Raw genomic sequence first — 24,442 nt, 5'->3', positions numbered from 1 at the left:
CGGGGGCAACAGACCCAACCTCAGAGTGACCCTGTGGCATCAGCAGAGGATTGGCCGTCCAGCTGGTGGAACGTGGAGAAGATACAAAAAACGGAAGGTCAGATGGCGGCCTTATAAAGCTGAGCAATGGAGAGGATGCAACGCCCAGCAAACACCCACCAATCTGCTCTACTGGAGGGGTCTTATAATTTAAAGTGTTAGCTCTTAAGACCAGTTGTCTTATCCACCAGACAATAGTGTTTTTTTTAAGTAGGATGTCCTTTGTGAGGACCTAACAACCAGCCTCCATCGCCACAATGGAAGGATAAAGGGAAGGATCCCACTGGTGGCCAGCCTCCTTCGCCACAATGGAAGGATAAAGGGAAGGATCCCACTGGTGGGCAGCCTCCATCATCACAATGGAAGGATAAAGGGAAGGATCCCACTAGTGGCCAGCCTCCATCACCACAATCGAAGGATAAAGGGAAGGATCCCACTGGTGGCCAGCCTCCATCACCACAATGGAAGGATAAAGGGAAGGATCCCACTGGTGGCCAGCCTCCATCACCACAATCGAAGGATAAAGGGAAGGATCCCACTGGTGGCCAGCCTCCATCACCACAATGGAAGGATAAAGGGAAGGATCCCACTGGTGGTCAGCCTCCATCACCACAATGGAAGGATAAAGGGAAGGATCCCACTGGTGGTCAGCCTCCATCACCACAATGGAAGGATAAAGGGAAGGATCCCACTGGTGGTCAGCCTCCATCACCACAATGGAAGGATAAAGGGAAGGATCCCACTGGTGGCCAGCCTCCATCATCACAATGGAAGGATAAAGGGAAGGATCCCACTGGTGGCCAGCCTCCATCGCCACAATCGAAGGATAAAGGGAAGGATCCCACTGGTGGCCAGCCTCCATCATCACAATGGAAGGATAAAGGGAAGGATCCCACTGGTGGTCAGCCTCCATCACCACAATGGAAGGATAAAGGGAAGGATCCCACTAGTGGCCAGCCTCCATCGCCACAATGGAAGGATAAAGGGAAGGATCCCACTAGTGGCCAGCCTCCATTACCACAATGGAAGGATAAAGGGAAGGATCCCACTGGTGGCCAGCCTCCATCACCACAATGGAAGGATCCCACTGGTGGCCAGCCTCCATCACCACAATGGAAGGATAAAGGGAAGGATCCCACTAGTGGCCAGCCTCCATCATCACAATGGAAGGATAAAGGGAAGGATCCCACTGGTGGCCAGCCTCCATCGCCACAATGGAAGGATCCCACTGGTGGCCAGCCTCCATCACCACAATGGAAGGATAAAGGGAAGTATTCCACTGGTGGCCAGCCTCCATCGCCACAATGGAAAGATCCCACTGGTGGCCAGCCTCCATCGCCACAATGGAAGGATAAAAGGAAGGATCCCACTGGTGGCCAGCCTCCATCGCCACAATGGGAGGATAAAGGGAAGGATCCCACTGGTGGCCAGCCTCCATCGCCACAATGGGAGGATAAAGGGAAGGATCCCACTGGTGGCCAGCCTCCATCGCCACAATGGAAGGATAAAGGGAAGGATCCCACTGGTGGCCAGCCTCCATCGCCACAATGGAAGGATAAAGGGAAGGATCCCACTGGTGGCCAGCCTCCATCGCCACAATGGAAGGATAAAGGGAAGGATCCCACTGGTGGCCAGCCTCCATCGCCACAATGGAAGGATCCCACTGGTGGCCAGCCTCCTTCGCCACAATGGAAGGATCCCACTGGTGGCCAGCCTCCTTCGCCACAATGGAAGGATCCCACTGGTGGCCAGCCTCCTTCGCCACAATGGAAGGATCCCACTGGTGGCCAGCCTCCTTCGCCACAATGGAAGGATCCCACTGGTGGCCAGCCTCCTTCGCCACAATGGAAGGATCCCACTGGTGGCCAGCCTCCATCGCCACAATGGAAGGATCCCACTGGTGGCCAGCCTCCTTCGCCACAATGGAAGGATCCCACTGGTGGCCAGCCTCCATCATCACAATGGAAGGATAAAGGGAAGGATCCCACTGGTGGCCAGCCTCCATTGCCACAATGGAAAGATCCCACTGGTGGCCAGCCTCCATCGCCACAATGGAAGGATAAAAGGAAGGATCCCACTGGTGGCCAGCCTCCATCGCCACAATGGAAGGATAAAGGGAAGGATCCCACTGGTGGCCAGCCTCCATCGCCACAATGGAAGGATAAAAGGGAAGGATCCCACTGGTGGCCAGCCTCTTTCGCCACAATGGAAGGATCCCACTGGTGGCCAGCCTCCATCACCACAATGGAAGGATAAAGGGAAGGATCCCACTAGTGGCCAGCCTCCATCATCACAATGGAAGGATAAAGGGAAGGATCCCACTGGTGGCCAGCCTCCATCGCCACAATGGAAGGATCCCACTGGTGGCCAGCCTCCATCACCACAATGGAAGGATAAAGGGAAGGATCCCACTGGTGGCCAGCCTTCATCGCCACAATGGAAGGATAAAGGGAAGGATCCCACTGGTGGCCAGCCTCCATCGCCACAATGGAAGGATAAAGGGAAGGATCCCACTGGTGGCCAGCCTCCATCGCCACAATGGAAGCATAAAGGGAAGGATCCCACTGGTGGCCAGCCTCCATCGCCACAATGGAAGGATAAAGGGAAGTATTCCACTGGTGGCCAGCCTCCATCATCACAATGGAAGGATAAAGGGAAGGATCCCACTGGTGGCCAGCCTCCATCGCCACAATGGAAGGATCCCACTGGTGGCCAGCCTCCTTCGCCACAATGGAAGGATCCCACTGGTGGCCAGCCTCCATCGCCACAATGGAAGGATAAAGGGAAGGATCCCACTGGTGGCCAGCCTCCACCATCACAATGGAAGGATAAAGGGAAGGATCCCACTGGTGGCCAGCCTCCATCACCACAATGGAAGGATCCCACTGGTGGCCAGCCTCCATCGCCACAATGGAAGGATAAAGGGAAGGATCCCACTGGTGGTCAGCCTCCATCACCACAATGGAAGGATAAAGGGAAGGATCCCACTAGTGGCCAGCCTCCACCATCACAATGGAAGGATAAAGGGAAGGATCCCACTGGTGGCCAGCCTCCATCGCCACAATGGAAGGATAAAGGGAAGGATCCCACTGGTGGTCAGCCTCCTTCACCACCACAATGCATAGACCTGTTACAGATTTACAGACACAAACTATAAAAGGTAGACAGTACATTTATTGGGAATATCATCAGATTTTGTGTGTGAGATATTAAAGTGTTGAAGGAAAACATCCAGCTTGTTTGGGTCAAAGTCCAGATGGTCCAATTTTGGTGACATTTGGTGGCTTTTCTCCAAGGTGGATCAGCATATGCCACCTGTAATCTGCTTTACGCTTATAGCTTTTCCCACACTCGGGACAGGAATATTTCTCGCGCTCCTTGGCGACGTGGACGCTCATGTGCTGCTTGAGATTGTACTTTTGGCGGAAAGCTTTGCCACATTCCAGGCAGGTGAAGGGCTTCTCCTTGCTGTGGGTGTGAAGATGGTTCTTCAGGTTGCTTTTCTGGACGAAGCCCTTTCCACACTCAGGACAGAAGTAAGGGACGTCTCCTTGGTGGATCCTCATGTGTAGGACCAGGCCAGGTTTGGTCCGGTAACATCTGCCGCACTCGTGGCACGAATATCGCTCCCCGGTGTGGATCATTTGGTGAGTTTCCAGCTGTGCCTTGAATAAAAAGTTTTTTCCGCATTCAGAACATATGAAGGGTTTATCGCCGGTGTGTCGTCTTTCGTGGATCTCACAGCCTTTGTCGGTGGAAAAGCTCTTTTCACAGAAGGAGCAAGGAAATGGCTTTTGGTTGGAGTGAACCACCTGATGTCGAAGGACGGTTGCTTTACACGCAAAGAGCCTACCGCAGTCCGGACAGGCCACTTTGTACTTCTTGTGAGCCAGGTAATGTCTCTTGAGACACAGTCTGCTGGTGAAATAGCGCCCACACTTGGAACATTTGTACATTTTCACTGGTGTGCAGGTTAAAGTCCGCATTTCCTGTGCGTTATCATTTGCAGGTGTGCCGAGTTCCATCAGTTTCTTTAGCAAGCCGGTCTTGGTTTCCTTAGGCAGGGCCATCCTCCTGTTTGTAAGCAGTGGGTTACGGATCACCAGGGGCAAGGTACGTGGCAGGATTCTGTCCTTCCTCATAGCCCATGACCATATGGTTTGTGTTCCTCTGCTGCTGGTTGAGGGACCTCCATCTTGGTGTGAGGAGGATTCTTCCTCTACATCCGATTCCACCTCGCTAGACGTGGGCTCCTCTTTTATCTTAATTGGGATAATCTGTGTCTCATCTATGTTTTTAGGATCTTCTTCTTCTTTATCAGAGAACGGCTCCTCTTTAATAGAGAAAGATTTGTCTCTGTCTGCCAGATTATCTTCTACATCGGAAACAGGTTCCTTCTTAATATTACGAGACATGTGATCGGAAGGTCCCTCTTCTTCTGAGAGGGGTTCTTCCTTAATTTGAAGAGACCTTTCATCTTTAGTACTCTGGAGACATTCTTCTCTGTAGTTACTTTGTGTCTTGTCCGTTACCGTGCTGCATAAAGGATAAAGGGAAGGATCCCACTGGTGGCCAGCCTCCATCACCACAATGGAAGGATCCCACTGGTGGCCAGCCTCCATCACCACAATGGAAGGATAAAGGGAAGGATCCCACTAGTGGCCAGCCTCCATCATCACAATGGAAGGATAAAGGGAAGGATCCCACTGGTGGCCAGCCTCCATCGCCACAATGGAAGGATCCCACTGGTGGCCAGCCTCCATCACCACAATGGAAGGATAAAGGGAAGTATTCCACTGGTGGCCAGCCTCCATCGCCACAATGGAAAGATCCCACTGGTGGTCAGCCTCCATCGCCACAATGGAAGGATAAAGGGAAGGATCCCACTGGTGGCCAGCCTCCATCGCCACAATGGGAGGATAAAGGGAAGGATCCCACTGGTGGCCAGCCTCCATCGCCACAATGGGAGGATAAAGGGAAGGATCCCACTGGTGGCCAGCCTCCATCGCCACAATGGAAGGATAAAGGGAAGGATCCCACTGGTGGCCAGCCTCCATCGCCACAATGGAAGGATAAAGGGAAGGATCCCACTGGTGGCCAGCCTCCATCGCCACAATGGAAGGATAAAGGGAAGGATCCCACTGGTGGCCAGCCTCCATCGCCACAATGGAAGGATCCCACTGGTGGCCAGCCTCCTTCGCCACAATGGAAGGATCCCACTGGTGGCCAGCCTCCTTCGCCACAATGGAAGGATCCCACTGGTGGCCAGCCTCCTTCGCCACAATGGAAGGATCCCACTGGTGGCCAGCCTCCTTCGCCACAATGGAAGGATCCCACTGGTGGCCAGCCTCCTTCGCCACAATGGAAGGATCCCACTGGTGGCCAGCCTCCATCGCCACAATGGAAGGATCCCACTGGTGGCCAGCCTCCTTCGCCACAATGGAAGGATCCCACTGGTGGCCAGCCTCCATCGCCACAATGGAAGGATAAAAGGGAAGGATCCCACTGGTGGCCAGCCTCTTTCGCCACAATGGAAGGATCCCACTGGTGGCCAGCCTCCATCACCACAATGGAAGGATAAAGGGAAGGATCCCACTAGTGGCCAGCCTCCATCATCACAATGGAAGGATAAAGGGAAGGATCCCACTGGTGGCCAGCCTCCATCGCCACAATGGAAGGATCCCACTGGTGGCCAGCCTCCATCACCACAATGGAAGGATAAAGGGAAGGATCCCACTGGTGGCCAGCCTTCATCGCCACAATGGAAGGATAAAGGGAAGGATCCCACTGGTGGCCAGCCTCCATCGCCACAATGGAAGGATAAAGGGAAGGATCCCACTGGTGGCCAGCCTCCATCGCCACAATGGAAGGATAAAGGGAAGGATCCCACTGGTGGCCAGCCTCCATCGCCACAATGGAAGGATAAAGGGAAGTATTCCACTGGTGGCCAGCCTCCATCATCACAATGGAAGGATAAAGGGAAGGATCCCACTGGTGGCCAGCCTCCATCGCCACAATGGAAGGATCCCACTGGTGGCCAGCCTCCTTCGCCACAATGGAAGGATCCCACTGGTGGCCAGCCTCCATCGCCACAATGGAAGGATAAAGGGAAGGATCCCACTGGTGGCCAGCCTCCACCATCACAATGGAAGGATAAAGGGAAGGATCCCACTGGTGGCCAGCCTCCATCACCACAATGGAAGGATCCCACTGGTGGCCAGCCTCCATCGCCACAATGGAAGGATAAAGGTGAAGGATCCCACTGGTGGTCAGCCTCCATCACCACAATGGAAGGATAAAGGGAAGGATCCCACTAGTGGCCAGCCTCCACCATCACAATGGAAGGATAAAGGGAAGGATCCCACTGGTGGCCAGCCTCCATCGCCACAATGGAAGGATAAAGGGAAGGATCCCACTGGTGGTCAGCCTCCTTCACCACCACAATGCATAGACCTGTTACAGATTTACAGACACAAACTATAAAAGGTAGACAGTACATTTATTGGGAATATCATCAGGTTTTGTGTGTGAGATAAAGTGTTGAAGGAAAACATCCAGCTTGTTTGGGTCAAAGTCCAGATGGTCCAATTTTGGTGACATTTGGTGGCTTTTCTCCAAGGTGGATCAGCATATGCCACCTGTAATCTGCTTTACGCTTATAGCTTTTCCCACACTCGGGACAGGAATATTTCTCGCGCTCCTTGGCGACGTGGACGCTCATGTGCTGCTTGAGATTGTACTTTTGGCGGAAAGCTTTGCCACATTCCAGGCAGGTGAAGGGCTTCTCCTTGCTGTGGGTGTGAAGATGGTTCTTCAGGTTGCTTTTCTGGACGAAGCCCTTTCCACACTCAGGACAGAAGTAAGGGACGTCTCCTTGGTGGATCCTCATGTGTAGGACCAGGCCAGGTTTGGTCCGGTAACATCTGCCGCACTCGTGGCACGAATATCGCTCCCCGGTGTGGATCATTTGGTGAGTTTCCAGCTGTGCCTTGAATAAAAAGTTTTTTCCGCATTCAGAACATATGAAGGGTTTATCGCCGGTGTGTCGTCTTTCGTGGATCTCACAGCCTTTGTCGGTGGAAAAGCTCTTTTCACAGAAGGAGCAAGGAAATGGCTTTTGGTTGGAGTGAACCACCTGATGTCGAAGGACGGTTGCTTTACACGCAAAGAGCCTACCGCAGTCCGGACAGGCCACTTTGTACTTCTTGTGAGCCAGGTAATGTCTCTTGAGACACAGTCTGCTGGTGAAATAGCGCCCACACTTGGAACATTTGTACATTTTCACTGGTGTGCAGGTTAAAGTCCGCATTTCCTGTGCGTTATCATTTGCAGGTGTGCCGAGTTCCATCAGTTTCTTTAGCAAGCCGGTCTTGGTTTCCTTAGGCAGGGCCATCCTCCTGTTTGTAAGCAGTGGGTTACGGATCACCAGGGGCAAGGTACGTGGCAGGATTCTGTCCTTCCTCATAGCCCATGACCATATGGTTTGTGTTCCTCTGCTGCTGGTTGAGGGACCTCCATCTTGGTGTGAGGAGGATTCTTCCTCTACATCCGATTCCACCTCGCTAGACGTGGGCTCCTCTTTTATCTTAATTGGGATAATCTGTGTCTCATCTATGTTTTTAGGATCTTCTTCTTCTTTATCAGAGAACGGCTCCTCTTTAATAGAGAAAGATTTGTCTCTGTCTGCCAGATTATCTTCTACATCGGAAACAGGTTCCTTCTTAATATTACGAGACATGTGATCGGAAGGTCCCTCTTCTTCTGAGAGGGGTTCTTCCTTAATTTGAAGAGACCTTTCATCTTTAGTACTCTGGAGACATTCTTCTCTGTAGTTACTTTGTGTCTTGTCCGTTACCGTGCTGCATAAAGGATAAAGGGAAGGATCCCACTGGTGGCCAGCCTCCATCACCACAATGGAAGGATCCCACTGGTGGCCAGCCTCCATCACCACAATGGAAGGATAAAGGGAAGGATCCCACTAGTGGCCAGCCTCCATCATCACAATGGAAGGATAAAGGGAAGGATCCCACTGGTGGCCAGCCTCCATCGCCACAATGGAAGGATCCCACTGGTGGCCAGCCTCCATCACCACAATGGAAGGATAAAGGGAAGTATTCCACTGGTGGCCAGCCTCCATCGCCACAATGGAAAGATCCCACTGGTGGTCAGCCTCCATCGCCACAATGGAAGGATAAAGGGAAGGATCCCACTGGTGGCCAGCCTCCATCGCCACAATGGGAGGATAAAGGGAAGGATCCCACTGGTGGCCAGCCTCCATCGCCACAATGGGAGGATAAAGGGAAGGATCCCACTGGTGGCCAGCCTCCATCGCCACAATGGAAGGATAAAGGGAAGGATCCCACTGGTGGCCAGCCTCCATCGCCACAATGGAAGGATAAAGGGAAGGATCCCACTGGTGGCCAGCCTCCATCGCCACAATGGAAGGATAAAGGGAAGGATCCCACTGGTGGCCAGCCTCCATCGCCACAATGGAAGGATCCCACTGGTGGCCAGCCTCCTTCGCCACAATGGAAGGATCCCACTGGTGGCCAGCCTCCTTCGCCACAATGGAAGGATCCCACTGGTGGCCAGCCTCCTTCGCCACAATGGAAGGATCCCACTGGTGGCCAGCCTCCTTCGCCACAATGGAAGGATCCCACTGGTGGCCAGCCTCCTTCGCCACAATGGAAGGATCCCACTGGTGGCCAGCCTCCATCGCCACAATGGAAGGATCCCACTGGTGGCCAGCCTCCTTCGCCACAATGGAAGGATCCCACTGGTGGCCAGCCTCCATCGCCACAATGGAAGGATAAAAGGGAAGGATCCCACTGGTGGCCAGCCTCTTTCGCCACAATGGAAGGATCCCACTGGTGGCCAGCCTCCATCACCACAATGGAAGGATAAAGGGAAGGATCCCACTAGTGGCCAGCCTCCATCATCACAATGGAAGGATAAAGGGAAGGATCCCACTGGTGGCCAGCCTCCATCGCCACAATGGAAGGATCCCACTGGTGGCCAGCCTCCATCACCACAATGGAAGGATAAAGGGAAGGATCCCACTGGTGGCCAGCCTTCATCGCCACAATGGAAGGATAAAGGGAAGGATCCCACTGGTGGCCAGCCTCCATCGCCACAATGGAAGGATAAAGGGAAGGATCCCACTGGTGGCCAGCCTCCATCGCCACAATGGAAGGATAAAGGGAAGGATCCCACTGGTGGCCAGCCTCCATCGCCACAATGGAAGGATAAAGGGAAGTATTCCACTGGTGGCCAGCCTCCATCATCACAATGGAAGGATAAAGGGAAGGATCCCACTGGTGGCCAGCCTCCATCGCCACAATGGAAGGATCCCACTGGTGGCCAGCCTCCTTCGCCACAATGGAAGGATCCCACTGGTGGCCAGCCTCCATCGCCACAATGGAAGGATAAAGGGAAGGATCCCACTGGTGGCCAGCCTCCACCATCACAATGGAAGGATAAAGGGAAGGATCCCACTGGTGGCCAGCCTCCATCACCACAATGGAAGGATCCCACTGGTGGCCAGCCTCCATCGCCACAATGGAAGGATAAAGGTGAAGGATCCCACTGGTGGTCAGCCTCCATCACCACAATGGAAGGATAAAGGGAAGGATCCCACTAGTGGCCAGCCTCCACCATCACAATGGAAGGATAAAGGGAAGGATCCCACTGGTGGCCAGCCTCCATCGCCACAATGGAAGGATAAAGGGAAGGATCCCACTGGTGGTCAGCCTCCTTCACCACCACAATGCATAGACCTGTTACAGATTTACAGACACAAACTATAAAAGGTAGACAGTACATTTATTGGGAATATCATCAGGTTTTGTGTGTGAGATAAAGTGTTGAAGGAAAACATCCAGCTTGTTTGGGTCAAAGTCCAGATGGTCCAATTTTGGTGACATTTGGTGGCTTTTCTCCAAGGTGGATCAGCATATGCCACCTGTAATCTGCTTTACGCTTATAGCTTTTCCCACACTCGGGACAGGAATATTTCTCGCGCTCCTTGGCGACGTGGACGCTCATGTGCTGCTTGAGATTGTACTTTTGGCGGAAAGCTTTGCCACATTCCAGGCAGGTGAAGGGCTTCTCCTTGCTGTGGGTGTGAAGATGGTTCTTCAGGTTGCTTTTCTGGACGAAGCCCTTTCCACACTCAGGACAGAAGTAAGGGACGTCTCCTTGGTGGATCCTCATGTGTAGGACCAGGCCAGGTTTGGTCCGGTAACATCTGCCGCACTCGTGGCACGAATATCGCTCCCCGGTGTGGATCATTTGGTGAGTTTCCAGCTGTGCCTTGAATAAAAAGTTTTTTCCGCATTCAGAACATATGAAGGGTTTATCGCCGGTGTGTCGTCTTTCGTGGATCTCACAGCCTTTGTCGGTGGAAAAGCTCTTTTCACAGAAGGAGCAAGGAAATGGCTTTTGGTTGGAGTGAACCACCTGATGTCGAAGGACGGTGGCTTTACACGCAAAGAGCCTACCGCAGTCCGGACAGGCCACTTTGTACTTCTTGTGAGCCAGGTAATGTCTCTTGAGACGCAGTCTGCTGGTGAAATAGCGCCCACACTTGGAACATTTGTACATTTTCACTGGTGTGCAGGTTAAAGTCCGCATTTCCTGTGCGTTATCATTTGCAGGTGTGCCGAGTTCCATCAGTTTCTTTAGCAAGCCGGTCTTGGTTTCCTTAGGCAGGGCCATCCTCCTGTTTGTAAGCAGTGGGTTACGGATCACCAGGGGCAAGGTACGTGGCAGGATTCTGTCCTTCCTCATAGCCCATGACCATATGGTTTGTGTTCCTCTGCTGCTGGTTGAGGGACCTCCATCTTGGTGCGAGGAGGATTCTTCCTCTACATCCGATTCCTCCTCGCTCGATGTGGGCTCCTCTTTTATCTTAATTGGGATAATCTGTGTCTCATCTATGTTTTTAGGATCTTCTTCTTCTTTATCAGAGAACGGCTCCTCTTTAATAGAGAAAGATTTGTCTCTGTCTGCCAGATTATCTTCTACATCGGAAACAGGTTCCTTCTTAATATTACGAGACATGTGATCGGAAGGTCCCTCTTCTTCTGAGAGGGGTTCTTCCTTAATTTGAAGAGACCTTTCATCTTTAGTACTCTGGAGACATTCTTCTCTGTAGTTACTTTGTGTCTTGTCCGTTACCGTGCTGCATGCCCCTTTTCCTGACTCCTCGTTATGATGAGTGTCGATGTGGTGTGACCCGCCAGCAGCTGCACATAGTTTATTATTTGTGGAGGAACACCTTGCTCCTCTACATGAAAGTCCTCCCCCCTTCATATTAGCAGGATTTCGCTCTTCTGTCTTATTACTTTCTCGTTTTTCAGACAAGCTGGATGGGGACATCTTCAGATACGGCTGAGATCCTACCATAGAGCCTTCCAAGCCTGTGGGTGGGCTGGGCAGTGAAGTCTTCAGGGCATCACATGATTTGGGGTCTGGGTCTATGGCATGGGAAATGGCCAGGGGGTCACATGGTTTTGATACTTTTAGGCATTTGACTCCTGCGTTGCTTTTTATTGTGATCTTTATTTTGTCCCTGAAATCCACGGCAGAAATTGGGGTGGTCAGTGGGCCAAAGAGGTCTGCCATTGCCATTCCGCCTGTAAGAGAAAAACACACAACAGCTGGATGATGTTCACCTCAGGATTGATATGAAGAATAAACATAATCAAAGAGTTTGGTGGGGATGGTTCTGTCTGTGCACAGGAGGCAAAAGAAAAAAGGATAAAGTAGGGAGCATGTGACAGTGAAGGTTGTTGGCCAACATGGTTGAGGAGGATAAGGTAGTGAGGAGGTGATGGTGAAGGTCGGTTTATGATGGGACAGGTCAGGAGGAAGAGGAGTGATAAGGTAGTGAGGAGGCGATGGGGAAGGACGGTCGCTGGTGGGGAGGCGTTGGTGAAGGCCCGGTGGGGAGGAGACGGTGAAGGGCTGTGTGGAGGCGACGGTGAAGGACCGGTGGGGAGGTGATGGTAAAGGACGGTGGGGAGGTTTGAATATCAACCAGGTGTGTGAGGGGGAGGGGTCAGGTGTGTGAGGGGGAGGGGGTCAGATGTGTGAGGGGTCAGGTGTTCTATATCTATCAGATGTGTGAGGGGGAGGGGTCAGGTGTTCTATAGCTATCAGGTGTGTGAGGGGGAGGGGTCAGGAGGGTGAGGGGCAGTGCAATGCGATCACCAATCAGGTGAGGATGTGTGACGTCACACGTGTTGGGGTTCCGGTGGATCTCTTACCCGGGAAAACCCCGAACCAGCCGTTCTTTTCCTCCATTCCTCTTCCCGTCAGTCATCTGCCGCCATCTTGTTGTAGACCGGAAGTGAAGACATTGATGGGCGGACACTTCTGCCTCTAGTACGGATGGAGTGATGGTAGACACGCCCATGTCACATGACCTGAGCAGAAGCCAGGCCCCTCCCCCGGGTGATAGGGCGGAGATTTGGAGTCATTTGTGGAATGTGATCAGTGGGCGCAGCTCTCCGCTATGACCAGAAGGGGCGGCTCATCATTATTATAAAGGACCGCTGGGTGTCGCTGTAAATTGATGTATTACTATTCTCCGCTGTCACCGCCAGATGTCACGTGACGTTCACATCTCCCAATCTGCCGGAAGTAACCCCGCCCACATTATCTGTACGGAAATGACGTTCTAATATGGAACGCAAACAGGAAGTGGGGTCAGGAGGCGGAGATCAGAAGTAATGGTGAGAACTTCCGGGGCGGAGGAAGATGGCGGCTGCGGAGAGGGTGAGAGACTCACAGTGCCTGAAATAAAGACTGTCAGGGGGAAGTAGTGGGCGGGGCTTTGTGCTCCCATCATCCCCTGCGGGAGACACTTCTACCACAGCAAAGCCTGGGAGTGTGTTACCTACCCTCCCCCCATTCAACCCACCTACCCTTCATCCCTCCCACCACTTACCCTCCTACCCCCCATCTTACCTTCTCCCACCTACCTTCCTACACTTCCCCCCCCAACCTACCTTTATACCCTTCCCGCCACCTACCTACCGTACTGCCCTTCCCGCCACCTACCTACCCTTCCCCTCTACCCCACCTGCCTTCCCCCCTCCCCCACCTACCTACCCTTCCCTCCCTCCTTCACCCACCTACCTTCCTACACTTCCCCCCCCAACCTACCTTTATACCCTTCCCGCCACCTACCTACCGTACTGCCCTTCCCGCCACCTACCTACCCTTCCCCTCTACCCCACCTGCCTTCCCCCCTCCCCCACCTACCTACCCTTCCCTCCCTCCTTCACCCACCTACCTTCCTACACTTCCCCCCCCAACCTACCTTTATACCCTTCCCGCCACCTACCTACCGTACTGCCCTTCCCGCCACCTACCTACCCTTCCCCTCTACCCCACCTGCCTTCCCCCCTCCCCCACCTACCTACCCTTCCCTCCCTCCTTCACCCACCTACCTTCCTACCCTTCCCCCTACCTACCTGTGCTTCCTTCCTAGCTACCTAATGCCCCTACCTACCCTTCCCAGTCAGTAATGATGCCCCTCCCCTGTGTGATGTCAGTAATGATGCCCCTCCCCTGTGTGATGTCAGTAATGATGCCCCTCCCCTGTGTGATGTCAGTAATGATGCCCCCTCCCCTGTGTGATGTCATTGATAAACCCTCCCCTGCGTGATGATGTCAGTAATGATGCCCCTCCCCTGTGTGATGTCAGTAATGATGCCCCTCCCCTGTGTGGTGATGTCATTGATTAACCCTCCCCTTTGCGATGATGTCAGTAATGATGCCCCTCCCCTGTGTGATGATGTCAGTAATGATGCCTATCCCCTGTGTGATGATGTCAGTAATGATGCCTATCCCCTGTGTGATGATGTCAGTAATGATGCCCCTCCTCTGTGTGATGTCATTAATAATGACTTTGCTCTTTGGTGATGATGATGATTGAGTCCACTTTAAAGTTGTGTTTCTATTTTGGGCCCTGATGAAGGGGGTGGGGGAGTTGTGGCTCTTTAAATGAGTTGGCTGTGTGAACCATCCAGGTTGGACTTCCAGGATGGGACAGGAACTCCTCCTGCTGATGCTTTGAGTCCCTGACTGGGTATCCATTGGAGGAGGCAATGAGATCCGCCTCCCCCAAGCCAGTGATTTAAGTGTCTCTCCTCCTGGGCGTGTCTCTTCTCCTTCTCCCCCTGGGCATGTCTCTTCTCCTCCTGGGTGTGTCTCTTCTCCTTCTCCTGGGTGTGTCTCTTCTCCTTCTCCTGGGTGTGTCTCTTCTCTTTCTCCTCCTGGGTGTGTCTCTTCTCCTTCTCCTCCTCCTGGGTGTGTCTCTTCTCCTCTTCCTGGGTGTGGCTCTTCTCTTCCTGGGTGTGGCTCTTCTCCTCTTCCTGGGTGTGGCTCTTCTCCTCCTCCTCCATTCTGGGTGTGTCTCTTCTCCTTCTCCTCCTGGGTGTGTCTCTTATTCTCCTCTTCCTGGGTGTGTCTCTTATTCTCCTCTTCCTGGGTGTGGCTCTTCTCCTCTTCCTGGGTGTGGCTCTTCTCCTCCTCCTCCTCCTGGGTGTGGCTCTTCTCCTTCTTCTCCTAGGTGTGTCTCTTCTCCTTCTCCTCCTGGGTGTGTCTCTTCTTCTCCTCCTCCTGGGTGTGTCTCTTCTTCTCCTCCTCCTGGGTGTGTCTCTTCTTCTCCTCCTCCTGGGTGTGTCTCTTCTTCTCCTCCTCCTGGGTGTGTCTCTTCTTCTCCTCCTCCTGGGTGTGTCTCTTCTTCTCCTCTTCCTGGGTGTGTCTCTTCTTCTCCTCTTCCTGGGTGTGTCTCTTCTCCTCTTTCTGAGTGTGGCTCTTCTCCTTCTCCTCCTCCTCCTGGGTGTGTACTTCCTTCTCCTGGGTGTGTCTCTTCTCCTCCTCCTGGATGTGTCCTTCCTTCTCCTGGGTGTGTCTCTTCCCCTTCTCCTCTTCCTGGGTGTGGCTCTTCTCCTTCTCCTCCTGGGTGTGTCTCTTTTCCTTCTCCTCCTGGGTGTGTCTCTTTTCCTTCTCCTCCTGGGTGTGTCTCTTCTTCTCCTCTTCCTGTGTGTGGCTCTTCTCCTTCTCCTCCTGGGTGTGGCTCTTCTCCTCCTCCTCCTGGGTGTGTACTTCCTTCTCCTGGGTGTGTCTCTTCTCCTCCTCCTGGATGTGTCCTTCCTTCTCCTGGGTGTGTCTCTTCCCCTTCTCCTCCTCCTGGGTGTGTCTCTTTTCCTTCTCCTCCTGGGTGTGTCTCTTTTCCTTCTCCTCCTGGGCGTGTCTCTTCGTCTCCTCTTCCTGGGTGTGGCTCTTCTCCTTCTCCTCCTGGGTGTGGCTCTTCTTCTCCTGGATGTGTACTTCCTTCTCCTGGATGTGTACTTCCTTCTCCTGGGTGTGTCTCTTCTCCTCCTCCTGGATGTGTCCTTCCTTCTCCTGGGTGTGTCTCTTCCCCTTCTCCTCTTCCTGGGTGTGGCTCTTTTCCTTCTCCTCCTGGGTGTGTCTCTTCTTCTCCTCTTCCTGGGTGTGGCTCTTCTCCTTCTCCTCCTGGGTGTGGCTCTTCTCCTCCTCCTCCTGGATGTGTACTTCCTTCTCCTGGGTGTGTCTCTTCTTCTCCTCCTGGATGTGTCCTTCCTTCTCCTGGGTGTGTCTCTTCTCCTTCTCCTGGGTGTGTCTCTTCTCCTTCTCCTGGGTGTGTCTCTTCTCCTTCTGGGTGTGTCTCTTTCTCCTTCTCTTCTCCTGGGCGTGTCTCTTCTCCTGGGCGTGTCTCTTCTCCTGGGCGTGTCTCTTCTCCTGGGCGTGGCTCTTCTCCTGGGCGTGGCTCTTCTCCTCCTCGTCCTGGGTGTGGCTCTTCTCCTCCTCGTCCTGGGTGTGGCTCTTCTCCTCCTCGTCCTGGGTGTGGCTCTTCTCCTCCTCGTCCTGGGTGTGGCTCTTCTCCTTCTCGTCCTGGGTGTGGCTCTTCTCCTCCTCCTGGATGTGTACTTCCTTCTCTTGGGTGTGTCTCTTCTCCTCCTGGATGTGTCCTTCCTTCTCCTGGGTGTGTCTCTTCTCCTTCTCCTGGGTGTGTCTCTTCTCCTTCTCCTGGGTCTGCTCCTTCTCCTCCTGGGCGTGTCTCTTCTCCTTCTTATCCTGGGTGTGTCTCTTCTCCTGGGTGTGTCTCTTCTCCTTCTCCTCCTGGGTGTGTCTCTTCTCCTCTTCCTGGTTGTGTCTCTTATCCTCTTCCTGGGTGTGTATCTTCTCCTCTTCCTGGGCGTGTCTCTTCTCCTCTTCCTGGGCGTGTCTCTTCTCCTTCTCCTGGGCGTGTCTCTTCTCCTTCTCCTGGGCGTGTCTCTTCTCCTTCTCCTGGGCGTGTCTCTTCTCCTTCTCCTGGGCGTGTCTCTTCTCCTCCTGGGCGTGTCTCTTCTCCTCCTTCTCCTGGGTGTGCTCCTTCTCCTCCTGGGCGTGTCTCTTCTCCTTCTTATCCTGGGTGTGTCTCTTCTCCTTGGTGTGTCTCTTCTCCTTCTCCTCCTGGGTGTGTCTCTTCTCCTCTTCCTGGGTGTGTCTCTTCTCCTCTTCCTGGTTGTGTCTCTTATCCTCTTCCTGGTTGTGTCTCTTATCCTCTTCCTGGGTGTGTCTCTTCTCCTCTTCCTGGGTGTGTCTCTTCTCTTCCTGGGTGTGTCTCTTCTCTTCCTGGGTGTGTCTCTTCTTCTCTTCCTGGGTGTGTCTCTTCTCCTCTTCCTGGGTGTGTCTCTTCTCCTCCTGCTCCTGGATGTGTACTTCCTACTCCTGGGTGTGTCTCTTCTCCTCCTCCTGGGTGTGTCTCTTCTCCTCCTCCTGGGTGTGTCTCTTCTCCTCCTCCTGGGTGTGTCTCTTCTCCTCCTCCTGGGTGTGTCTCTTCTCCTCCTCCTGGGTGTGTCTCTTCTCCTCCTCCTGGGTGTGTTTCTTCTCCTCCTCCCTGGGTGTGTCTCCTCTCCTTCTCTTCCTGTGTGTGTCTCTTCTCCTTCTCCTGGGCGTGTCCTTCTCCTGGGTGTGTCTCTTCTCCATCTCTTCCTGTGTGTGTCTCTTCTCCTTCTCCTGGGTGTGTCTCTTCTCCATCTCTTCCTGGGTGTGTCTATTCTCCTCCTCCTGGTTGTGTCCCTTCCCCTGGTTGTGTCCCTTCCCCTGGTTGTGTCCCTTCCCCTGGGTGTGTTTTTTCCCCTGGGTGTGTCTCTTCTCCTCCTGGGTGTGTCTCTTCTCCTTCTCCTCTTCCTGTGTGTGTCCCTTCCCCTGGTTGTGTCCCTTCTCCTCCTCCTGGGTGTGCTCCTTCCCCTGGGCGTGTCTCTTCTCCTTCTCCTCCTGGGCGTGTCTCTTCTCCTTCTCCTCCTGGGCGTGTCTCTTCTCCTTCTCCTCCTGGGCGTGTCTCTTCTCCTTCTCCTCCTGGGCGTGTCTCTTCTCCTTCTCCTCCTGGGCGTGTCTCTTCTCCTTCTCCTCCTGGGCGTGTCTCTTCTCCTTCTCCTCCTGGGCGTGTCTCTTCTCCTTCTCCTCCTGGATGTGTCTCTTCTCCTTCTCCTCCTGGATGTGTCTCTTCTCCTTCTCCTGGGCGTGTCTCTTCTCCTTCTCCTGGGCGTGTCCTTCTCCTGGGTGTGTCTCTTATTCTCCTTCTCCTGGGTGTGCCCTTCCTTCTCCTGGGTTGATGTGTCTCTTCTTCTCCTCCTGGGTGTGTCCTTCCTTCTTCCAGGTGTGTCTCTTTTCCTCCTCCTGGGTGTGCTCCTTCCCCTGGTTGTGTCTCTTCTCCTCCTCCTCTTCCAGGGTGTGTCCCTCCCTCCTCCTCCCTGGGTGTGTCTCTTCTCCTCCTGGGTGTGTCCTTCCTTCTTCCAGGTGTGTCTCTCCTCCTCCTCCTGGGTGTGTTCCTTCCCCTGGTTGTCTCTCTTCTCCTCGTTGTCTCTCTTCTCCTCCTCCTGGGTGTGCCCCTCCTCTTCCAGGGTGTGTCCCTCCATCCTCCTCTTCCTGGGTGTGCCCCTCCTCCTGAGTGTGTCTCTTCTCATCCTGGGTGTGTCCCTTCCCCTGGTTGTGTCTCTTCTCCTCCCCCTCCTGGGTGTGCCCCTCCTCTTCCAGGGTGTGTCCCTCCATCCCTCCTCTTCCTGTGTGTGCCCTCCTCCTGGGTGTGTCTCTTCTCCTCCTGGGTGTGTACCTTCCCCTGGTTGTGTCTCTTCACCTCCTGGGTGTGTCTCTTCTCCTCCTCCTGGATGTATCCCTCTTCCCTGGTTGTGTCTCTTCTCCTCCTGGGTGTGCCCCTCCTCTTCCAGGGTGTGTCCCTCCATCCCTCCTCTTCCTGGGTGTGCCCCTCCTCCTGGGTGTGTCTCTTCTCCTCCTGGTTGTGTCTCTTCACCTCCTGGGTGTGTCTCTTCTCCTCCTCCTGGATGTATCCCTCTTCCCTGGTTGTGTCTCTTCTCCTCCTGGGTGTGCCCCTCCTCTTCCAGGGTGTGTCCCTCCATCCTCCTCCTCCTGGGTGTGTCTCTTCTCATCCTGGGTGTGTCCTTTCCCCTGGTTGTGTCTCTTCTCCTCCCCCTCCTGGGTGTGCCCCTCCTCTTCCAGGGTGTGTCCCTCCATCCCTCCTCTTCCTGGGTGTGCCCCTCCTCCTGGGTGTGTCTCTTCTCCTCCTGGGTGTGTACCTTCCCCTGGTTGTGTCTCTTCACCTCCTGGGTGTGTCTCTTCTCCTCCTCCTCCTCCTCCTGGATGTCTCCCTCTTCCCTGGTTGTGTCTCTTCTCCTCCTTCTCCTGGGTGGATGTGTCTCTTCTTCTCCTCCTGGGTGTGTCCTTCCTTCTTCCAGGTGTGTCTCTTCTCCTCCTCCTGGGTGTGCTCCTTCCCCTAGTTGTGTCTCTTCTCCTCCTCCTCCTCTTCCAGGGTGTGTCCCTCCCTCCTCCTCCTCCTCCTCCTCCTCCTCCCTGGGTGTGTCTCTTCTCATCCTTGGTGTGTCCCTTCCCCTGGATGGGTGTGCCCCTCCTCCTGGGTGTGTCCTTCCTTCTTCCAGGTGTGTCTCTTCTCCCCCTCCTGGGTGTGTCCCTTCCCCTGGTTGTGTCTCTTCTCCTCCTGGGTGTGCCCCTCCTCTTCCAGGGTGTGTCCCTCCTCCTGGGTGTGTCTCTTCTCATCCTGGGTGTGTCTCTTCTCATCCTGGGTGTGTCTCTTCTCCTCCTGGGTGTGTCTCTTCTCCTCCTCCTGGATGTCTCCCTCTTCCCTGGGTGTGTCTCTTCTCCTCCTCCTGGATGTCTCCCTCCTCCTGGTTGTGTGTCTCTTCTCCTTCTCCTGGTTGTGCCCCTCATCCTTCATCTCTCTATTTTCAGATTGCCCTCTGGGTAGAAGGAGGAGCGCAGCCGCCAGGTTTCTTGTGATGGATTATAAACGGGAAGGATCGAGCGCCGGCTGCATGAAGGAGGAGAGGAGCGATCATCTCGCCATGTCTGAGGAGCATCCGCCAGGTGATCCGGATATAAAAGAGGAGTGGCCATCACCAGAAGGGGGCACACCGGCTGATGGCTGCACCCCCGATGATAAGAAGCAGTTGGCATTGACTTTCATTGATGGACAAGGAAACGCAACGCGCGCAGATGTTGATGTTTCCACCAATCACAAGAAGCCGCCCCTTATAAAGGAGGAGTCAGCTTCCAGCAGGGAGGATAGCCTCAGTGACACAGACTCTGAACCTTCTCCGTCCTGCAAGGCGGAGTCACACATTCCCTCCAATGAGGACAATGTCAGCATGGCGGCTGTGGACTTCATTCCGGTTATCATTAAGGAGGAATCTGTGTCAGAGGAGGAAGAGAATCTCACCGACACAGACCCCCACCCAGGGGGGAAGCCCCCCGAGGTAATGAGAAACCACCCCTGTCCAAAGTGCAACAAACGCTTCACCATGCCACTAGCACTGGCCCAGCACCAGCGCAGCCACCTCCCCAGGAAGCAGTTTTCATGCGCCATGTGCGGGAAAACCTTCAGCAGTAAGTCAGACCTGAGCCGGCACCAGAGAATTCACAGCGGAGAGAAACCCTTCATGTGCTACGAATGCGGAAAATGTTTCAGCAAAAAATCCGACGTCCTGCGCCATGAAAAAATTCACAGCGGCGAGAAGCCGTTCTCCTGCCGGCAGTGTGGGAAATGTTTCAGCCGCGACTCGCACCTGAGCCGCCATCAGAGGATCCACACGGCGGTGAAAGCCTTCACCTGCTCTGAGTGTGGGAAAGTCTTCTCACAGGAAATGCAGCTTCAGCGCCACGTCCGAGTCCACACCGGGGAGAAGCCCTTCTCCTGCAACGAATGTGGCAAATGTTTCCGCAAGAAGTCGGACGTGTCGCGGCACGAGAAGATTCACACCGGAGAGAAACCCTTCATATGTTCCGAGTGCGGGAAACGATTCAGCCGCCATTCGCACTTAGTCATCCATCGGCGCGTGCACACCGGGGAGAAAACCTTCTCGTGTTCCGAGTGCGGAAAATATTTCACTCAGTACTCCACGCTCATTTCCCACCGCCGGATTCATACCGGGGAAAAACCCTTCGCTTGCACTGAGTGCGGGAAATGCTTCGCACAGAAGAGAGATCTCAACAAGCACATGACCCTTCACACTGGCGTGAAGCCGTATCCCTGTTCAGAGTGCGGCAAAAGTTTTGTGCTGAAATACGAACTGCGTAAGCACCTCCGCATCCACACCGAGGAGAAACACTTTGTCTGCACCGAATGCGGCAAATGCTTTATCACCAAATCTGACCTGGTCCGCCACCAGCGCATTCACACCGGGGAGAAACCCTTTGCCTGTTCAGAGTGCGGAAAATGCTTCAGCCGCCACACCTACCTCGGTATCCACCAACGAGTTCACACCGGAGAGCGACCGTTCGTCTGCTCCGAGTGCGGCAAGTGCTTCAGCCAGAGGACGGCCCTGGCGGCACACAGCAGAACGCACACTGGAGGCCGGCCGTTCGCCTGCTCAGAGTGCGGGAAGCGTTTCAGCAAGAAGTCTGATCTCCTCCGCCACCAACGCATTCACACCGGGGAGAAACCCTTCACTTGTCCCGAGTGCAGCAAATCCTTCAGCCGACATACTTACCTGATGATCCACAAGAGGATCCACACCGGAGAAAAACCTTTCCTTTGTGCCGAGTGTGGCAAACACTTTACCTACCGATCCCACCTAACCCGACATCAGAGGATCCACTCCGAGGGTTCGCTCTCTGAATGTGAATGACCACAGAAATCCACCAATGGAGAGTCGTGACTGACACCACTGAGGTCTTCCTCTTCAAATGTGAACCCAACATGAGACTGAGCTTCCTGAGAAGATGTACACAGGGGGCATCTCTCTAATACTTTCCACCATATCCAACACCAGAAGGTTCCCTCACAAGCCACATCATATCCAACACCAGAGAGCCCAATCCACTGAGGTCCTCCTCTGCAAATGTGAACCCAACATGAGGATGAGCTTCCTGAGAAGATGTACACAGGGGGCATCTCTCCATATCCAACACCAGAAGGTTCCCTCACAAGCCACATCATATCCAACACCAGGGATCCCAATCCACTGAGGTCCTCCTCTTCAAATGTGAACCCAACATGAGGATGGGCTTCCTGAGAAGATGTACACACGGGGCATCTCTCTAATAACTTCCACCATATCCAACACCAGAGAGCCCAATCCACTGAGGTCCTCCTCTGCAAATGTGAACCCAACATGAGGATGGGCTTCCTGAGAAGATGTACAGATGGGGCATCTCTCTAATAACTTCCACCATATCCAACACCAGAAGGTTCCCTCACAAGACACATCATATCCAACACCAGAGAGCCCAATCCACTGAGGTCCTCCTCTTCAAATGTGAACCCAACATGAGACTGAGCTTCCTGAGAAGATGTACACATGGGGCATCTCTCTAATACTTTCCACCATATCCAACACCAGAGAGCCCAATCCACTGAGGTCCTCCTCTGCAAATGTGAACCCAACATGAGACTTAGCTTCCTGAGAAGATGTACAGATGGGGTATCTCTCTAATAACTTCCACCATATCCAACACCAGAAGGTTCCCTCACAAGGCACATCATATCCAACACCAGGGATCCCAATCCATTGAGGTCCTCCTCTTCAAATGTGAACCCAACATGAGGATGGGCTTCCTGAGAAGATGTACAGATGGGGCATCTCTCTAATACTTTCTACCATATCCAACACCAGAGAGCCCAATCCACTGAGGTCCTCCTCTTCAAATATGAACCCAATATGAGGATGGGCTTCCTGAGAAGATGTACACATGGGGTATCTCTCTAATACTTTCCACCATATCCAACACCAGAGAGCCCAATCCACTGAGGTCCTCCTCTGCAAATGTGAACTCAACATGAGACTGAGCTTCCTGAGAAGATGTACACACGGGGCATCTCTCTAATAAGTCACAATAAACGTCCCACCGTGTCTGGCATTAGAAGATTCCCTCACAAGTCACACTGGAGGAGATTTACTAAAACTGGAGCACTCAGAATCTGGTGCAGCTGTACATGGCAGCCAATCACCTTTCAGGTTTTATTGTCAAAGCTTAAGAAAACAAGATGAGGTTAAAAATCTGATTGGCTGCCATGCACAGCTGCACCAGATTCTTTGATCCAGGTTTAGTAAATCAACAACATAGTGTCCCGCTGAAGGTTTCAAGGCACAGTGTCTAGCATGAGAGCTTTCTTCACAAGTCACAACATCTCCAGCACAAGAAAGTTCCCTCACAAGACACTGTCCAGGACCAGAAAATTCCCTCACTAGTTGCATCTGAAAGTTCCCTACCATGTCTGGCACAGAGAGGTTCCCTTATTTACAATCCCAGTGTCTGGTGCCACCAGAAGTTCCCTCGCTTACCAGTCCCACCAGAGGGTTCCCTCGCTTACCGGTCCCACCAGAAGGTTCCCTCGCTTACCGGTCCCACCAGAAGGTTCCCTCGCTTACCAGTCCCACCAGGGGGTTCCCTCGCTTACCAGTCCCACCAGAAGGTTCCCTCACTTACCAGTCCCACCAGAAGTTCCCTCACTTACCAGTCCCACCAGAAGTTCCCTCACTTACCAGTCCCACCAGAAGGTTCCCTCGCTTACCGGTCCCACCAGAAGGTTCCCTCGCTTACCGGTCCCACCAGAAGGTTCCCTCGCTTACCGGTCCCACCAGAAGGTTCCCTCGCTTACCGGTCCCACCAGAAGGTTCCCTCGCTTACCGGTCCCACCAGAGGGTTCCCTCGCTTACCAGTCCCACCAGAGGGTTCCCTCACATACCAGTCCCACCAGAAGTTCCCTCGCTTACCAGTCCCACCAGAGGGTTCCCTCACATACCAGTCCCACCAGAAGTTCCCTCGCTTACCAGTCCCACCAGAAGTTCCCTCGCTTACCAGTCCCACCAGAAGTTCCCTCGCTTACCAGTCCCACCAGAAGGTTCCCTCGCTTACCAGTCCCACCAGAGGGTTCCCTCGCTTACCAGTCCCACCAGAGGGTTCCCTCGCTTACCAGTCCCACCAGAGGGTTCCCTCGCTTACCAGTCCCACCAGAGGGTTCCCTCGCTTACCAGTCCCACCAGAGGGTTCCCTCGCTTACCAGTCCCACCAGAGGGTTCCCTCGCTTACCAGTCCCACCAGAGGGTTCCCTCGCTTACCAGTCCCACCAGAGGGTTCCCTCGCTTACCAGTCCCACCAGAGGGTTCCCTCGCTTACCAGTCCCACCAGAGGGTTCCCTCGCTTACCAGTCCCACCAGAGGGTTCCCTCGCTTACCGGTCCCACCAGAAGGTTCCCTCGCTTACCGGTCCCACCAGAAGGTTCCCTCGCTTACCAGTCCCACCAGAGGGTTCCCTCGCTTACCAGTCCCACCAGAGGGTTCCCTCGCTTACCAGTCCCACCAGAGGGTTCCCTCGCTTACCAGTCCCACCAGAGGGTTCCCTCGCTTACCAGTCCCACCAGAGGGTTCCCTCGCTTACCAGTCCCACCAGAGGGTTCCCTCGCTTACCAGTCCCACCAGAGGGTTCCCTCGCTTACCAGTCCCACCAGAGGGTTCCCTCGCTTACCAGTCCCACCAGAGGGTTCCCTCGCTTACCAGTCCCACCAGAGGGTTCCCTCGCTTACCAGTCCCACCAGAGGGTTCCCTCGCTTACCGGTCCCACCAGAGGGTTCCCTCGCTTACCGGTCCCACCAGAAGGTTCCCTCGCTTACCGGTCCCACCAGAAGGTTCCCTCGCTTACCAGTCCCACCAGAGGGTTCCCTCGCTTACCAGTCCCACCAGAGGGTTCCCTCGCTTACCAGTCCCACCAGAGGGTTCCCTCGCTTACCAGTCCCACCAGAGGGTTCCCTCGCTTACCAGTCCCACCAGAGGGTTCCCTCGCTTACCAGTCCCACCAGAGGGTTCCCTCGCTTACCAGTCCCACCAGAGGGTTCCCTCGCTTACCAGTCCCA

The 24,442-nt window shown here is 54.1% G+C and overlaps 4 protein-coding genes across 5 annotated transcripts; 1 reads left to right on the top strand and 3 right to left on the bottom strand.

Moving 5' to 3' along the window:
• Window positions 1-3,195: 3,195 nt before the first annotated feature.
• LOC143959482 (uncharacterized) lies at window positions 3,196-4,676 on the bottom strand. The gene has a single exon (XM_077468154.1). It carries the CDS (start codon window positions 4,659-4,661, stop codon window positions 3,285-3,287), a length of 1,377 nt encoding a protein of 458 aa, XP_077324280.1. The 5' UTR covers window positions 4,662-4,676; the 3' UTR covers window positions 3,196-3,284.
• Window positions 4,677-6,521: 1,845 nt separating this feature from the next.
• Window positions 6,522-7,999, bottom strand: LOC143959481 (uncharacterized). The gene has a single exon (XM_077468153.1). The coding sequence runs from the start codon at window positions 7,982-7,984 to the stop codon at window positions 6,608-6,610; it is 1,377 nt and encodes a 458-aa protein (XP_077324279.1). The 5' UTR covers window positions 7,985-7,999; the 3' UTR covers window positions 6,522-6,607.
• Window positions 8,000-9,844: 1,845 nt separating this feature from the next.
• On the bottom strand, window positions 9,845-12,448 carry LOC143959473 (uncharacterized). Its single transcript, XM_077468136.1, has 2 exons — window positions 12,309-12,448; window positions 9,845-11,675 (listed from the first exon to the last, which is right to left on the bottom strand). The coding sequence occupies exons 1-2, from the start codon at window positions 12,343-12,345 to the stop codon at window positions 9,931-9,933; spliced, it is 1,782 nt and encodes a 593-aa protein (XP_077324262.1). The 5' UTR covers window positions 12,346-12,448; the 3' UTR covers window positions 9,845-9,930.
• A 171-nt stretch (window positions 12,449-12,619) lies between these two features.
• On the top strand, window positions 12,620-22,698 carry LOC143959470 (uncharacterized). 2 transcript variants are annotated; one of them, XM_077468132.1, is made up of 3 exons: window positions 12,620-12,819; window positions 19,324-21,262; window positions 21,418-22,698. In XM_077468132.1, exons 1-2 carry the CDS (start codon window positions 12,774-12,776, stop codon window positions 21,216-21,218), a joined length of 1,941 nt encoding a protein of 646 aa, XP_077324258.1. In that variant the 5' UTR covers window positions 12,620-12,773; the 3' UTR covers window positions 21,219-21,262; window positions 21,418-22,698. The 2 variants fall into 2 exon arrangements, with proteins under 2 accessions (XP_077324258.1, XP_077324257.1); XM_077468131.1 differs by having other exon boundaries at window positions 19,324-22,698.
• Window positions 22,699-24,442: the final 1,744 nt, after the last annotated feature.

This window comes from Lithobates pipiens, unplaced genomic scaffold (assembly GCF_037356315.1).
Source record: "Lithobates pipiens isolate NorthernLeopardFrog02 unplaced genomic scaffold, aLitPip1_a1.2 Scaffold_77, whole genome shotgun sequence".
NCBI lineage: Eukaryota > Metazoa > Chordata > Amphibia > Anura > Ranidae > Lithobates > Lithobates pipiens.
Note: the sequence above shows the minus strand (reverse complement) of the source record. Positions and strands in the feature narration are given on the sequence as shown.

What these genes read in the sequence shown, in the direction of transcription:
- LOC143959482 (XM_077468154.1), bottom strand. Translation starts at nt 4,661, where the DNA reads ATGGAGGCTGGCCACCAGTGGGATCCTTCCATTGTGGTGATGGAGGCT.
- LOC143959481 (XM_077468153.1), bottom strand. Translation starts at nt 7,984, where the DNA reads ATGGAGGCTGGCCACCAGTGGGATCCTTCCATTGTGGTGATGGAGGCT.
- LOC143959473 (XM_077468136.1), bottom strand. Translation starts at nt 12,345, where the DNA reads ATGGAGGAAAAGAACGGCTGGTTCGGGGTTTTCCCGG. An exon ending in CTGGTTCGGGGTTTTCCCGG is followed by an intron (nt 11,676 to 12,308) that starts GTAAGAGATCCA and finishes TTTCTCTTACAG; the next exon opens with GCGGAATGGCAATGGCAGAC.
- LOC143959470 (XM_077468132.1), top strand. Translation starts at nt 12,774, where the DNA reads ATGGTGAGAACTTCCGGGGCGGAGGAAGATGGCGGCTGCGGAGAGG. An exon ending in AGATGGCGGCTGCGGAGAGG is followed by an intron (nt 12,820 to 19,323) that starts GTGAGAGACTCA and finishes CTCTATTTTCAG; the next exon opens with ATTGCCCTCTGGGTAGAAGG.